The sequence below is a fragment of the Dipodomys ordii genome, unplaced genomic scaffold, assembly GCF_000151885.1.
Source record: "Dipodomys ordii isolate 6190 unplaced genomic scaffold, Dord_2.0 Scaffold34, whole genome shotgun sequence".
NCBI lineage: Eukaryota > Metazoa > Chordata > Mammalia > Rodentia > Heteromyidae > Dipodomys > Dipodomys ordii.
Genome location: NW_012267250.1, coordinates 1,088,339 through 1,101,232, shown reverse-complemented (window position 1 = coordinate 1,101,232; position 12,894 = coordinate 1,088,339). Strand labels below are relative to the sequence as shown.

Below are 12,894 nucleotides of genomic sequence, written 5' to 3'. Positions count from 1 at the left end.
AAGGGAAGTGGGGATGTTTTTTAAATTACATATTTAAAAGGTATACAACATGAGCAGGTAGATCAATATCAATATTATACTAAAATATACAATTTTATTCCTAAATGAAAATAAATCTTGGATACTGTTGTCAAATTAAAACGATTTAGTCTTGCTAGCACAGAGTGAAAACTGAGACTGATTTAAGGTTTAGGTACAGCTCTTGTGAAAACAGACCCTCCTAGCCTTTTGATTATATCCAAGATATAAAATAATTACACTGATACTTTTAACCTGCTGTATAATATTTTAGTGTAGTGCTATTTAATAATTCTGAGACTGCTAACACTTATATGAATACCTTCTGTTTGAATCTGATGTTTGAATGACTACTGCTGTTTATATTTTTGATAATTGAATAATCTTAAGATTCTATATGATATAGCTATGTAATAAATCATATGGTGATTAATTGATATTTGAAAATAATTGTACTTTTATTTGAGCAACCATCCATGGGAAAAATGTGTGTGGAATATAATTTCCTGTTTTATATTTCCTAACTTGTGATTATTTAAATTTTTTCTTATCAAGAGAGTTAAAGCCAGGCACCGGTGGCTCATGCCCATAATCTTAGCTACTCAGGAGGCTGAGATCTGAGGCTAAAGGTTCAAAGCTAGTCCAGGCAGGAAAGTCCTTGAGACTCTTATTTCCAACAAACCACTGGAAAACTGGAAGTGCCTTGGTGGCTCAAGTGGTAGAGCGCTGGCCTTGAGCTGAAGAGGTCAACCCCCTATGACAAAGAGAGAGGGAGGGAGGGAAGAAGAGAGCAAGCGAGCCAGAGAGAGAGAGAGAGTTAAATAGGACTCAAACCAAAAGTCCAATGAATCTAACTTCTCCTTTCCCCACAAGCCCACTTTCAACCATCATTTCTCTGCAAAAGTTCTACTCAGTCTCTCAAAAATCAATACTATAAAAGTTTTCTGAAAGGCTCCGCAGTTTTGTTAAGTCTCTGAGTGATTACAGTATTCTGTAAAGCTGCTTCTTCTAGTGTGAGTGTTTCATCTAGCAATCTGAGGAAAGGAAGAGCTGTTGCCAGGGAAAACCAAGGAGTTCTTTGAGGTCCTTGGTATTTTTCAATGAAGTCTTTGATGTGGCTTACCCTATGAGAAATATTAAATTTCTGGCCAATTCTTTTTCCACTGGCTAACCAAATCTGCATATTGGTAATGGCTTTCAAGTTGTTCAGTGAAACAACACATAACGTATTTTTACTTTCAACTTCAATAATCTTTGTTTTTGAAACAATTTTTGGTGTAGAACTTTCTAGTCTATGACCCTGACCTGAGAAGGGCTGGAACACAGGCTTTGTAGACATACATACCTCGTGTTTTGTTTTGTTTTGTTTTTGTCTTCAACTTTAACGTCCACCTCCTCTTTATCAAAATTTTCCTATAATTCTGAAGGTAATTCCTCCTTCTTGATGGAGTTCAGAAACTTGACTTGTTCTATCAGAGTAAATTCTAACGTCATCGTTGACCGTGAATCCATTTTCCCACAGTTTTATTTTTATATCTACCTGTTTCTTCTGTTCAGTGGGAGACCAAGCATTTCGCACCAATCTTCTGAGCTTCTTTAAAAAGCCTATCAACTAAGTGTTCACAATTCATTTGCTGGTTATCATTAAGAGGCTGATTGTCGGATCCTGTATCCCAAACCCGTTCTTCTTTTATACTTTCAAGATTATCTACTTCTTTCTTTTTGTGTTTCACCAGGAGCAGCCTCGCCACCCTGGCACCATCGCCGGCGCCCTCCCTCTCTCCTCAACCTCTGACACCCAGACTCTCAGGTTCAGGTCCCACGATCTCCTCTGGGCGCCCTCATCTCCCGGTTTAGATTTAAGAAAGCAATAACTCAACTTCAAAAGTGGCCTCAAACTGTGATCTTAAAGAGTACCAAAAAGTGGAAGCAATATCCTGTGAGTGTAAAACCATTTTTCACTTTAGCAATAAAGTCCATAAATAAAATATGACTAGTGGCTGAGTGAGATTCCAGCATAGGTTATATTTTTTGTTTTTGTTTCACTTCCATTCTATTCTTCCATCTTCATGAAAATATCAATAATCGTTCATATAAGCAGGTATTTGAGAATCATTTGTTCATATGGAATCTACACTAAAGGTATTATATATTTTGTTGGTGAAAACTCAGGCAGCATAGAATGTAGTTTGCATTTAACTTCTGTGTTGTATATAATCTAAATACACAAAGGGAACTTCCTTTGCACATTATGGAAATGTGTAAATTATGAAGCATCCATTTGGTGGAAATTACTGTGCATTTAATCATGATTTTTTAAAGTTTTTAGTGCCATTAGAATGTTCCCACAGCCAGGCACCAGTGGCTCACACCTATAATCCTAGCTATTCAGGAGGCTGAGATCTGAGGATCACCGTTCCAAGCCAGCCCGAGACTCTGATCTCCAACAAACCACTAGAAAACCGGAAGTGGCGCGGTGACTCAAGCAGAAGAGAGCTCGCCTTGAGCTGAAGAGCTTAGGGACAGTGCCCAAGCCCAGAGTTCAAGTCCCACGATTGACAAAAAAAAATAAAATGTTCCCACAATGTAAGACTTGGGAAGACTCTGGGTAATATATAGATATAGATATACTATATTCCAATTATGCTAAGGAAATTTTGACTGTATATAGCTATGATCCTTAAAATGTCTGGAATTACATATACTGAAAATAAATGTTGATTTTCTTTTAGTGTAGAAATTATAAAATATTTTAAATTTCTTTTTCATAATTTCTCTCTCTCTATATATACATATATATACATTTATATATATATATATATATATATATAGTTAACTTGCTTATGATGTGACTGTCCCCCGAAAGTTTTTGTGTTGGAAATGTAACCCCCCAAATCATATGTTAGTATATTTGGAGGTGAGACCTTTGGAATGTAATTAGGATTAGATGAGGCCATGATGATTAGGCACTAATGATAGCATTAGCAATTTTGTAAAAAGAGGAGAGAGCTCTGCTAATGCACTTGCTCAGTGTCCCCACATGATACACTCCACCATGTTATGATGTAAGAAAGCCCTCTCCAGTAGCAGACAGCTGTCTTCATTATCCTGTTTAATTTCTAAGGTTTCAGAATTTTCAAAGGTTTCTTCACTTTATAGCAGGCCAATAACTTTAGAGACATTGAATGTGTATGCTGAGATGCTCTTTCTAAAAGCTATATACTGATCAGCTGCAAGGATGATCAGCCCAGAAAGAAGAGCATAATTGTTGATTCTTGGAGGAAATACCTTGAACTGGAAAGTCTCCAAAACTGGAACAAAGAATGGGGAATTCATGTAGGTTACCTTCAGGCAAAGTTTAAATATTAATATAAAGCAGATGCTAATAGTATTTCCATAGGCAATAACAATCTTCTCTACTTTGTTATTTTCACAAAAATTGCCTTAAAATTTTTTGATATTTCCACATAAGCAAAGGAAATGTCCAAGTGTTGAAATTATGTAATAGCAGTAAATGGATGAGAGCTATAGATTGATAGCTCTATATAGATTGATAGATTACCTATTTTAGTATCTCTACATTAATCTATATTACCAATAGTTAAGAAGAATAAGGTACTTGTATATGCACTGATCTAGAAGATCTCAGAATATTTCTAGGAGATTAATATATGGAAAAAAGACAAACTGCAATAAAATATATACAAAATGATTTTATTTTCAAGACATGAACTACACTCTACATTTCTATATGAAAATAGATAATTGGATCTTATAAAATGATTGGCATTTGTCTATTTATGACAAATATAAGCAGTGACTTTAGATGTTCCAACCTAACGATTACAGAGGGAAAGATGTAGAAGTATATGTATCAATTATTATTCAAATATTATCTCTGTGAATGAGTCTCAAAGTAAAGCTTTGACTGAATGAATTGTCTGGAAATTTTGTGTGCAGTATATATGTATTACAAACTTACATAAAGTGAACTTTACATTTAAAGATGAAGGAAGAGAGGAAGGGAGGGAAAAAAGGAAGGAAGAAAGGGAAGGAGAGAGGGAAGAAAGGAGGAAAGGAAGCAGGGAGGGAGGGAAGAAAAGGAGGAAGGTCTTTTGTGTACTGGAGTTCCAGAAACATTGAGCAGTGATGAAAAGAATGAAAAGGGAATTTTGAAGACAGAGGTACTGAAGTAAATAGAGATAACACAAAACAATTACTGTGATTATATAAGGACCTTTTGTTTTCCAGCCCTGAAGACAGGTTAGATATCTTCTTGTAAGATTAAGTACAAATTTACGTTGTATCTGATAAATTTTTTAAAGCCCAAAAGAAAGATGCAGAGCATCTGATATTATTGGCAGAGGAGTAAAACTGGCTTGAGACCAGTGCTATGGATAAGTTTCCAACAAAATTTCCTATGAGTCACATATAAAGTACTAATTGTGAACTGTGGGCTGTAGGAAAATATTATGGCATCTTTCTGTGTATTTCATAAAGGATTAATTATGATGGCAGAGCAGACAACTTAATCGAACACACGTTTTGTATAAATTATCAATGTGGGAAGTCAAGGAGACATGATCATGATTGCAAACATCCTGGTGTCAGTAATACGTTACCAATTAGACACCACACCCATAGTCTCCCAGACATGACCTGAGAAATATTATGGGCTATGTATTTGTGCAAACATTGTACTGTATCATGGGGTTCTAGATCTGTAGATTCAATCAATCTTTAAATTAAAAAATGGGGGGAGGGAATAATTGGAGAGTTCTAAAGAGCAGAACTTGAATTTGCTCTGTGCGGTGTGCTTTCCTGTTTCTGCACAAAAGAAATGATGTGAAGGCATTTTATTTGACATGAAAAGTAGTGAGGAGATCATTGAAAAGTACAGGAGAATTGCAAAGGTTATATGCCAGTGCGATGTTGTTTGATATAAATGGCTTGAAAATCCACAGACTTTGGAATCTGTGGACATACTAAGTTGTAGCTGTTCATGTGACTGGCTCAATAATTTCCTTTTTGAGGGATTAATTTTTAAGTTTAGTGGCTTGCTTTACAGCGAAATGACTTAGAAGTCAACGCCACACATTTTATCTCATTTACTTCATCCAGTAACTATATAGGAAGTTATTACTGTGGTTTTCTAGGAAGATGAAAGCCAGAGATATGAAGTAATCTACTCTATGTTACAGAACAATAATCAGTACAGTAGGGATGAATGGGATGTCCAGGTCTTATTTTATAAGGAAGTCATATTCATCATCAGGTCCCTAGAACCTAAAGGTAAATGAGCTATTGTGCCCAGGAATCCATTTCCAGGCCATTGCTTTGTCTTTCTGTATCTGTAGTAGGAAAATTAAAGACCTTTCCAATCCAAAACTAAAAATGTAATAAATGTGTATATTTCTAGTACTTAAGTCTGTATTAAGGTATTACATAGAATTTTCTTTGTAAAATTATGAAAGAAAATAATGATCTATTTATGAATATGTGGGTCTCAAGTGTACCTTGCTATTGACCTTGAAGCAACATGTGTTTGGAAAGAGCACTAGCTTAGACCAAGGATACAACATGGCTCACCTGTGCATTTCAGGAAAGGCAGAAATAGAGGAAGTTGTGGGCAGATGATGCATCACTCCAAAGTCACTGTTGTTAAATTTAATTCTGTTGGAAAATTGGATTAACTAAGTAATACCTATCTTCAAAGCTAATGAGAAGAAGATAAAGAATTTTTCCCAGGTGAGTCAGAGCTCCCTTCTCTTTAAGGCCAATTGATTTAACTTAGACTTGCTATTGTACCAGAATGCACTAGACAGAGCACTCTAAGATTAGAATTCTTCCTCTAATTTTATCTGTAGCCTAGTGACTTTCCTCTTTGAATCTCACTTCTTCAAATATAAAATGGGGGATCTGGGCTGGATCAAATGCTTTAATTTCAGTTCTATTTAAAGATACCTCTTTTCATGATGATGAAACCTACATAGCACAAATTTTCTCACTTAAATTTGATGTGTACAGTACAATGTTGTTGATTACATGCACATTATTATTTTTATTACTTTATTATTTATATTACATTATTAACAGAAACTCAATTTCTCCCTTTTTTTCCTAGTCTGTGGCAAGTACCATTCTACTTTGTTTCTGTAAGTTTTTTCTTCTTATTATTTTTAAGTAACTGTACAAAATGGTTTCAGTTTAACTTGATTAGTTTAGATAGCTCATATAAGTGTAAATCATACAGTGTTTGACTCATTGAAAATTACAGTTAGCATAATCTCCTCAAGCTAAATCATTTTGTAATGTGTAACAGCATTCTCTTATTTTTAAGGCTACTACTCCATTGTCTGTGTGATATTTTTAATTATTATCTATTATTTTGATTCTCTTTAGTTGTAGGGAAGAGTTGGCATTTAATCAATTATGAATACAATTGATTCACACATATATATCCACATTGTGGATATTGTGAGTAACACTGCAATGAAAAGGGTATGCAACTATTGCTTCAAGATTTTGTTTCACTTCATTTGAGTATACACACAGATATGATGTTGTCATATAATAATTTCATTAATTTTTTGCAGAACTGCCATTTTTATGTAGAGGCTGCTTCACTTTCCAATTCCACTGACAGCACACATAAGTTCCCATTTTTCCACATCCTCTCCATTGGATGTTTTCTACTTTATGCTAGTAGATATTTTGGTGTATTGACTTTTTTGTTATTGAGTTTTAAAATACTTTTTAATAAAATAATGAGTTATGGAGTACTTTTTAATTTTTTCCAAAATGTTTTGAATATCATTCAGCATACCAAAAATGATCATTTATTCTTCCATATAAACGTTAGTTTATATAAATACTTGCACATCAATCAAGTTTCTTATAAATCCATATACTGATAGTTTCCCTAAATACATATATTTACATGCACAAAATAATTATCCACTTTCAGATTGCACAAATATGCCTTCTATTATATATAGTCTCGCAAAGGGTGTAAGTGTGTCTAAAATCTTATACTTTTAATCTAAAAAGAACACATACATTCATATCTTATGATTTCACATTTACATATATATTAGCACAGAAGCAAGTTAGGGGTTAATATGTTGTTTCTGTACCTACTCTCAGAGGAACCCCATGTATGTTGGACAATGGGAATTGTCGAGTGGAGAAAGCTAATGCATTGGGAATGGACGATGTAAACTCAGTCCTTTAAATAGGCCCTGATCTGAGCCTTTTGCTGAAGGCTGACCTTGAACTGCTTATGATCATGCTCATCTTGGTCAGTAAAAAATACAATTCCAAGGTGAATGACCCCTCATGTCTCAGGCATCTCTATCTTTCCCATAGAGCAGTGGGACTCACGGAATCTCCAAGAAGCAAGAAGATGCTCCACACCAAAAGGCCTAACTCTGGGAGCTCCAGGTCCAAACGTCCATCACCATTGAACTACAATCTTCCAAAGAAGACAAACCATCTGTTTCCCACTGTGTCCTCCGTAGAGAGCTGCCAAGGTAGGCAGTCTTTCTTTATATACAAAATTTCCATGAAGGAGATGGCACTTAAACTCCAACTTCTCTACATTTTAGTTTTAGATAACCCAGAAAAATATGCATTCTAAATTTCTAATAGTATACTATTTAACAAGATCTCAGTTTTATTTTAACCTACAATCACTTGAATGCCTTCAGCAACACAGTGGACTGATTAACAATTATTTTCACAAGCTGCACAGAGTGAAAGATTTTTGGCCCAACCAGGAATGCCATGACTGCACTTTAACAACTTTTACAGAAGAAATCTGGGTATTTCTCTAGTTCCTGAAGCGAATGTGGAATAGTGCCTGTATGAGTTAGGTTTTACTTTGAGAAACACAAAACTTTAGTCAAACCCAGGTGCTGCTGGCTCACATCTATAATTCTAGCTGGCCAATCAAGAGGCTGAGTTTAGAGGCTTGTTGATTTGCAGCCATCCTGGACAGAAAAGTCCTTGAGACACCATATCCAAAGCTAAGGTAAAGGTGTGGCTCAAGGAGTAGAGCACTGGCTACAGAAGAGCAAGCTGAGTGTGGCTATGAGACATTAAGTTCAAGCCTCAAATCAGAAAGAAGTTTAGGCAGGGGTACAACATTGAATCACTCTAGTTCCAATATTTGACATGTATATAACTGCATTTATAGCTTAGAAGCTGCACAATGCCCTTATGCGTTCTAGCCTTTGAAAAAAGAGACAATGTATGTTTAATAAGTTAGAGCAGAAAGTATGTTAGGCAAAAAGGAAAATGAGGTTTTTCTTTTTCTCATTCCTATTTATCCTTAAAAGTCAATGGGAACCTTACAAACAATGTTTCCAAATTGAAAAGGCCCCACACTTGACAAAAACTACCAAGGAATGGTCAAATCCCTACATATGACACATGACATGAAGCTCAAAATCTGTTTAAGTTCAAAAGTTACTGAATGAAAAGACCATGAAGGGAGTGGATTTCCAGGATGGTCAGGGAAATGTTCGGAAAGGAAAGCCAAGGATCTGATCATGACACCAATCTAACTCCTGCTGCAGACTGAGATCTCAAGCTCCCTACGCTCCTTCACTGGCTACTAAAGAAAAAATCGGAGAGGACAACCAGTAAAATGACTGAAGATGGTAGAGCAGTTTCCCACCAGGAGTCCTTGAAAACTAACCAGAAGAACATATACCATGAAAAAGAGGGGACATGGGTTTTGGAAGGGACTGCAGGACGTCAGTAGCTGGGAAGGAAGTCACCACCCACAAAAAGTGTGAAAGAACAGGCAAGTATATTCATTAAGGCTCAAAGGAAGAAGCTCATCTATTTGTCACATTTCTCCCTATCTTATCCTGTCATACAACAAGAAATCCTTGCTGAAACTGCCAAAGGAAAAAAGTTCCTAACCCATTACTTAAAAAGCAATTATACTTGCAGCTAGTGTGTTCCCACCTGATTTTACTATCCTAAACATGTAAAAAATCATCATTTAACATTATAAAACATTAATATCTGATTATCAGTTGAATTGTTACAGTATAGCTTTAAATCCAATAGTCCCATTATGCAACAAGACAATCCAAAAACTAACAGTGGCTGATTTGATTACCATCTGCAGACAGTAAGTAACTTTGGAATAGACCCCATCCCTGATGTTCACTTCAAGGAACATCTTTGCACATCCCGAGTTCTTCATCTTGCTTGGAATCCCAGGACTGGAGAATTCCCAAGTTTGGATTGCCTTTCCATTCTATGTCATGTATATTGTGGCTGTAATGGGAAACATCATCATCTTGCATATCATCCGAATCGACCGCACCCTGCACGAGCCCATGTACCTCTTTCTGGCCATGCTGGCTGTCACCGACCTGGTCCTGTCCTCTGCCACACAGCCAAAACTGTTGGCTATACTCTGGTTTCATGCTCGTGAGATTGAATATCATGCCTGCCTCATCCAGGTGTTCTTCATCCATGCCTTTTCTTCTGTGGAGTCTGGGGTACTCATGTCTATGGCCTTGGACCGCTATGTGGCCATCTGCTTCCCACTCCGGCACTCAAGCATCCTGCCCACCTCTGCAGTGATGAAGCTGGGGGTGGCGGTGATGATGAGAGGACTGCTGTGGGTGAGCCATTTCTGCTTCATGATCTCCAGGATGCCCTTCTGCCCCAACAGGGCCATTCCCCAGTCCTACTGTGAGCACAGGGCTGTGCTCAAGTTGCTGTGTGCTGACACCACAGTCAACTGTGGATATGGGCTCTTTGTGGCTTTCTCTCAAAGTGGCTTTGATCTAATGGTCATTAATATATCATACATGATGATTTTGAGAGCTGTGTTTCATCTACCCTCAGGGGAAGCCTGCTTCAGAGCTTTTGGTACTTGTGCTTCACATATCTGTGTTATCTTAGGGTTTTTTTTTAATGTTTTTTATTGTGAAAATACTGTATAGAGGAGAGGTTACAGCTACATGAGCAAGGTAATGAGTACATTTCTTATCAAGCATTGTTGTCTCCTCCTTTGTTTTTCCTCTTCCATCCCACCATCCCTTCCCTTACAACTACCCCCCCTCCCTCTCTGCCTCCTGCCTAAATTGTAAAGTTCGTTTTTCAATATAGTGTCTTGTACATCTTTTGTCGGTTGTGGGGCTTGAATTCAGGAATGGGGAATTATCCCTGAGCTCTTTTGCTCAAGGATAGAGCTCTACCACTTTGAGCCACAGTGCTTCTTCTGGTTTTCTGGTGGTTAATTGGAGATAAGTGTCTCACAAATTTTTCTGCCCTGGCTGGCTTTGAACTGTGATCCTCATATCTCAGCCTCCTGAGTAGCTAGGATTACAGGCATGGGCCTGGCAATAAAATACTTTCTGATTGAAAAATTAAGGCCTATCTCTTATAATTTTAGATTTTTGTTGTAGATTTTGTAATTGGAGCTGGATCAGAATCTGATGTATGGCGAAGTATTTAATAAGTATTAGTGTCAGAATTTTTTCATTTTGTAATATGCAACAAAACTACTTTTCCTTTGCTTCTCTCTTCTCTCCTATCTTCTCTCTCTCTAAAAGCTCCTCCCAGCCTCTTTATAGATATGTATATCCTTGTAATTGTATCATTATTAAGAAAATCAATTGATTTTCAAGTGCTTTGAAGATTTCACACTTACTTACATCTGCTCTTGTAAAATTATTGGTTGAGTAAGATTACTGCGCAATGCCACCTCCCAGGACTCAAAGAAATGCCAGCAGAGGCTCAGACACATCTGTTTCTCTTCTCATGACATATGCCAGATTCTGCAATACAAATTGAACTGTGGGTATGTTTACCAATAATAATACATTCTCAACAGTATTATATATTTTACTCACATATGTGAAATGTATAATAAATTGTGCAATCGTTTGTGTCATATAAAATAATCCTTCTTTCTCCCCGAACCTAGTTAACAAATCTTTCAACCCTATCTCTCAGCGAGATGAGAGTTTCTGAGACTCATTAACACCCCCTACACAGACATCCAGTGATCTCTCTTCGAACCCCACATACTTACTTTATATGCCAGAAGCTTGCTTCCTTTCCTTGAATAAATTCCTATCATCCTTTGTTTTTTGTTTTTTTTTGTGTGTGGGGGGGGGAGGTCCAGTCGTGGGCCTGAACTCTCTGGGCCTGGGCCTGTCCCTCAGCTCTTCAGCTCAAGGCTAGCACTCTACCACTTGAGCCACAGCGCCACTTCCAGCTTTTTTTTTCTGCTTATGTGGTGCTGAGGAATTGAACCCAGGGCCTCATGCATGCAAGGCAAGCGCTCTACCACTGAGCCAACTTCCCAGCCCCATCCTTTGGTTTCTTAAGCCCTGTGTGTGTGTGTGTGTGTGTGTGTGTGTGTGTGTGTGTGTGTGTAAGTGGCAGAGAGAGCAAGATTTGGCTGTATTTTTCAGGAGATATGCTGTAATTTAAAGAGAAAAATAAAAGAACAGGAAGGAGAAAACCCTTTTGTTGTGTATGGATAAAAAGCTTTTAAAACATGGTTGGAAGCTCTTTGGAATGATTTCCTAAAAAAAGAAAAAGAAAAAAAATGAGTGAAACAATTTCAGAATAAGGACATCATTTCAAGAGCCAAGTCCTTGGAGGAAAGGGACGGGATGGGGGAGACAGATGGAGAGGTTAGCTTTCCATAGAGATGTGATTGCTCATCCTTAGAAAGAAAGCAAGTTTAGGCAGAGGAGGGCAGTTAGGGAAATTTTATTCACATGGTTTCTTTTTTCTCAGGAAATAAAAGATTGGTAGAGAAAGTATTGGACCTTGAGGAATGAGGAGAATAATCTCAAACACTCAAAGAATGGTTGAACTGTTATTGATCAGTATTCAGCATTCTTATAGAGGTTAGTGGTATATTATTTCTATGAAAAACCATTAGTCAGTGATATACTAACTTTTTTGTGGAACTAAGTATGTGAAATCACTTAGGGAGATTTTTTTCAAATTAATAAAGTAATTCATTTTTAAAGTCAAAATTTTCTCAAATAATCTGCTTCTACTTTGGTTGCCAATGTAGAAACAGACCATTCTCTAAAATGTTGTCATAGCCGATTAGAAATCATGTCTCGTTTTGTAGAAAGTGTTGAGATTTAGCATGGTAGAAAAGACATTATCAGCTCATGATTTATTTGGTGACCTTTCTCTTCTGCCTGTTTTCATATTGATCTTGTAGCCACTTCCCCATCTTCTGATTCTCCCTGTGTCCCTATGAGAATGAGTCCTATTTGATGACCACTTAATATTGATTCTATGTCCAGTGAAATTAAGCTTAATTTAGAAAAAGTCTGTGATTTTTTACTGGATAGTCTTACTTAATATTATTACACTCTAATGCTAATATTTAAATTTCTATCTCTGTTTGCTGCAATGAATAAATAGATTGAGTTTATTTTGTTAAAGTCTGATCCTTACTTGGAAATTCCCTCTTCTTTCCCATTTCTCTAGTTAAAAATAAAATAAAGCCTAAAAGACTATTGTATATTTTCTTGAAGCAAATAGGTCAAAATTATAATCCTATTTAAATTACAGATATTATGATAGTATGATACCTATATTGAAAGAAATCTCATTTCTTACAAAAGAGAAGCTTAAATAATGATAGACTCAATCTATCTGATTGGGTAATTCTTTTTTATTTTTTATTTGTGAACATACTGTACGGAGGGGTTACAATTACATGGGCAGGATAATGCATACATTTCTTACCAAGCATTGCAGCCTCCTCCTTTGGTTTACCCTTCACATCCCTTCCCAGCCTCCCCCCTCCCCCACAATCCCAATCTTTCTCCTTCCCCCTTCCCCCTCCCCCACCGACGTTGTAAAGCT

At 36.8% G+C, this 12,894-nt stretch overlaps 1 protein-coding gene and 1 pseudogene across 1 annotated transcript; one reads left to right on the top strand and one right to left on the bottom strand.

Annotated features, from left to right (window-relative positions):
* Positions 1–949: 949 nt before the first annotated feature.
* Positions 950–4,660, bottom strand: LOC105986223 (annotated as a pseudogene).
* Positions 4,661–9,194: 4,534 nt separating this feature from the next.
* On the top strand, positions 9,195–12,162 carry LOC105986222 (olfactory receptor 52R1-like). The gene is made up of 3 exons (XM_013017040.1): positions 9,195–9,962; positions 10,442–10,496; positions 12,086–12,162. Exons 1-3 carry the CDS (start codon positions 9,195–9,197, stop codon positions 12,160–12,162), a joined length of 900 nt encoding a protein of 299 aa, XP_012872494.1.
* Positions 12,163–12,894: the final 732 nt, after the last annotated feature.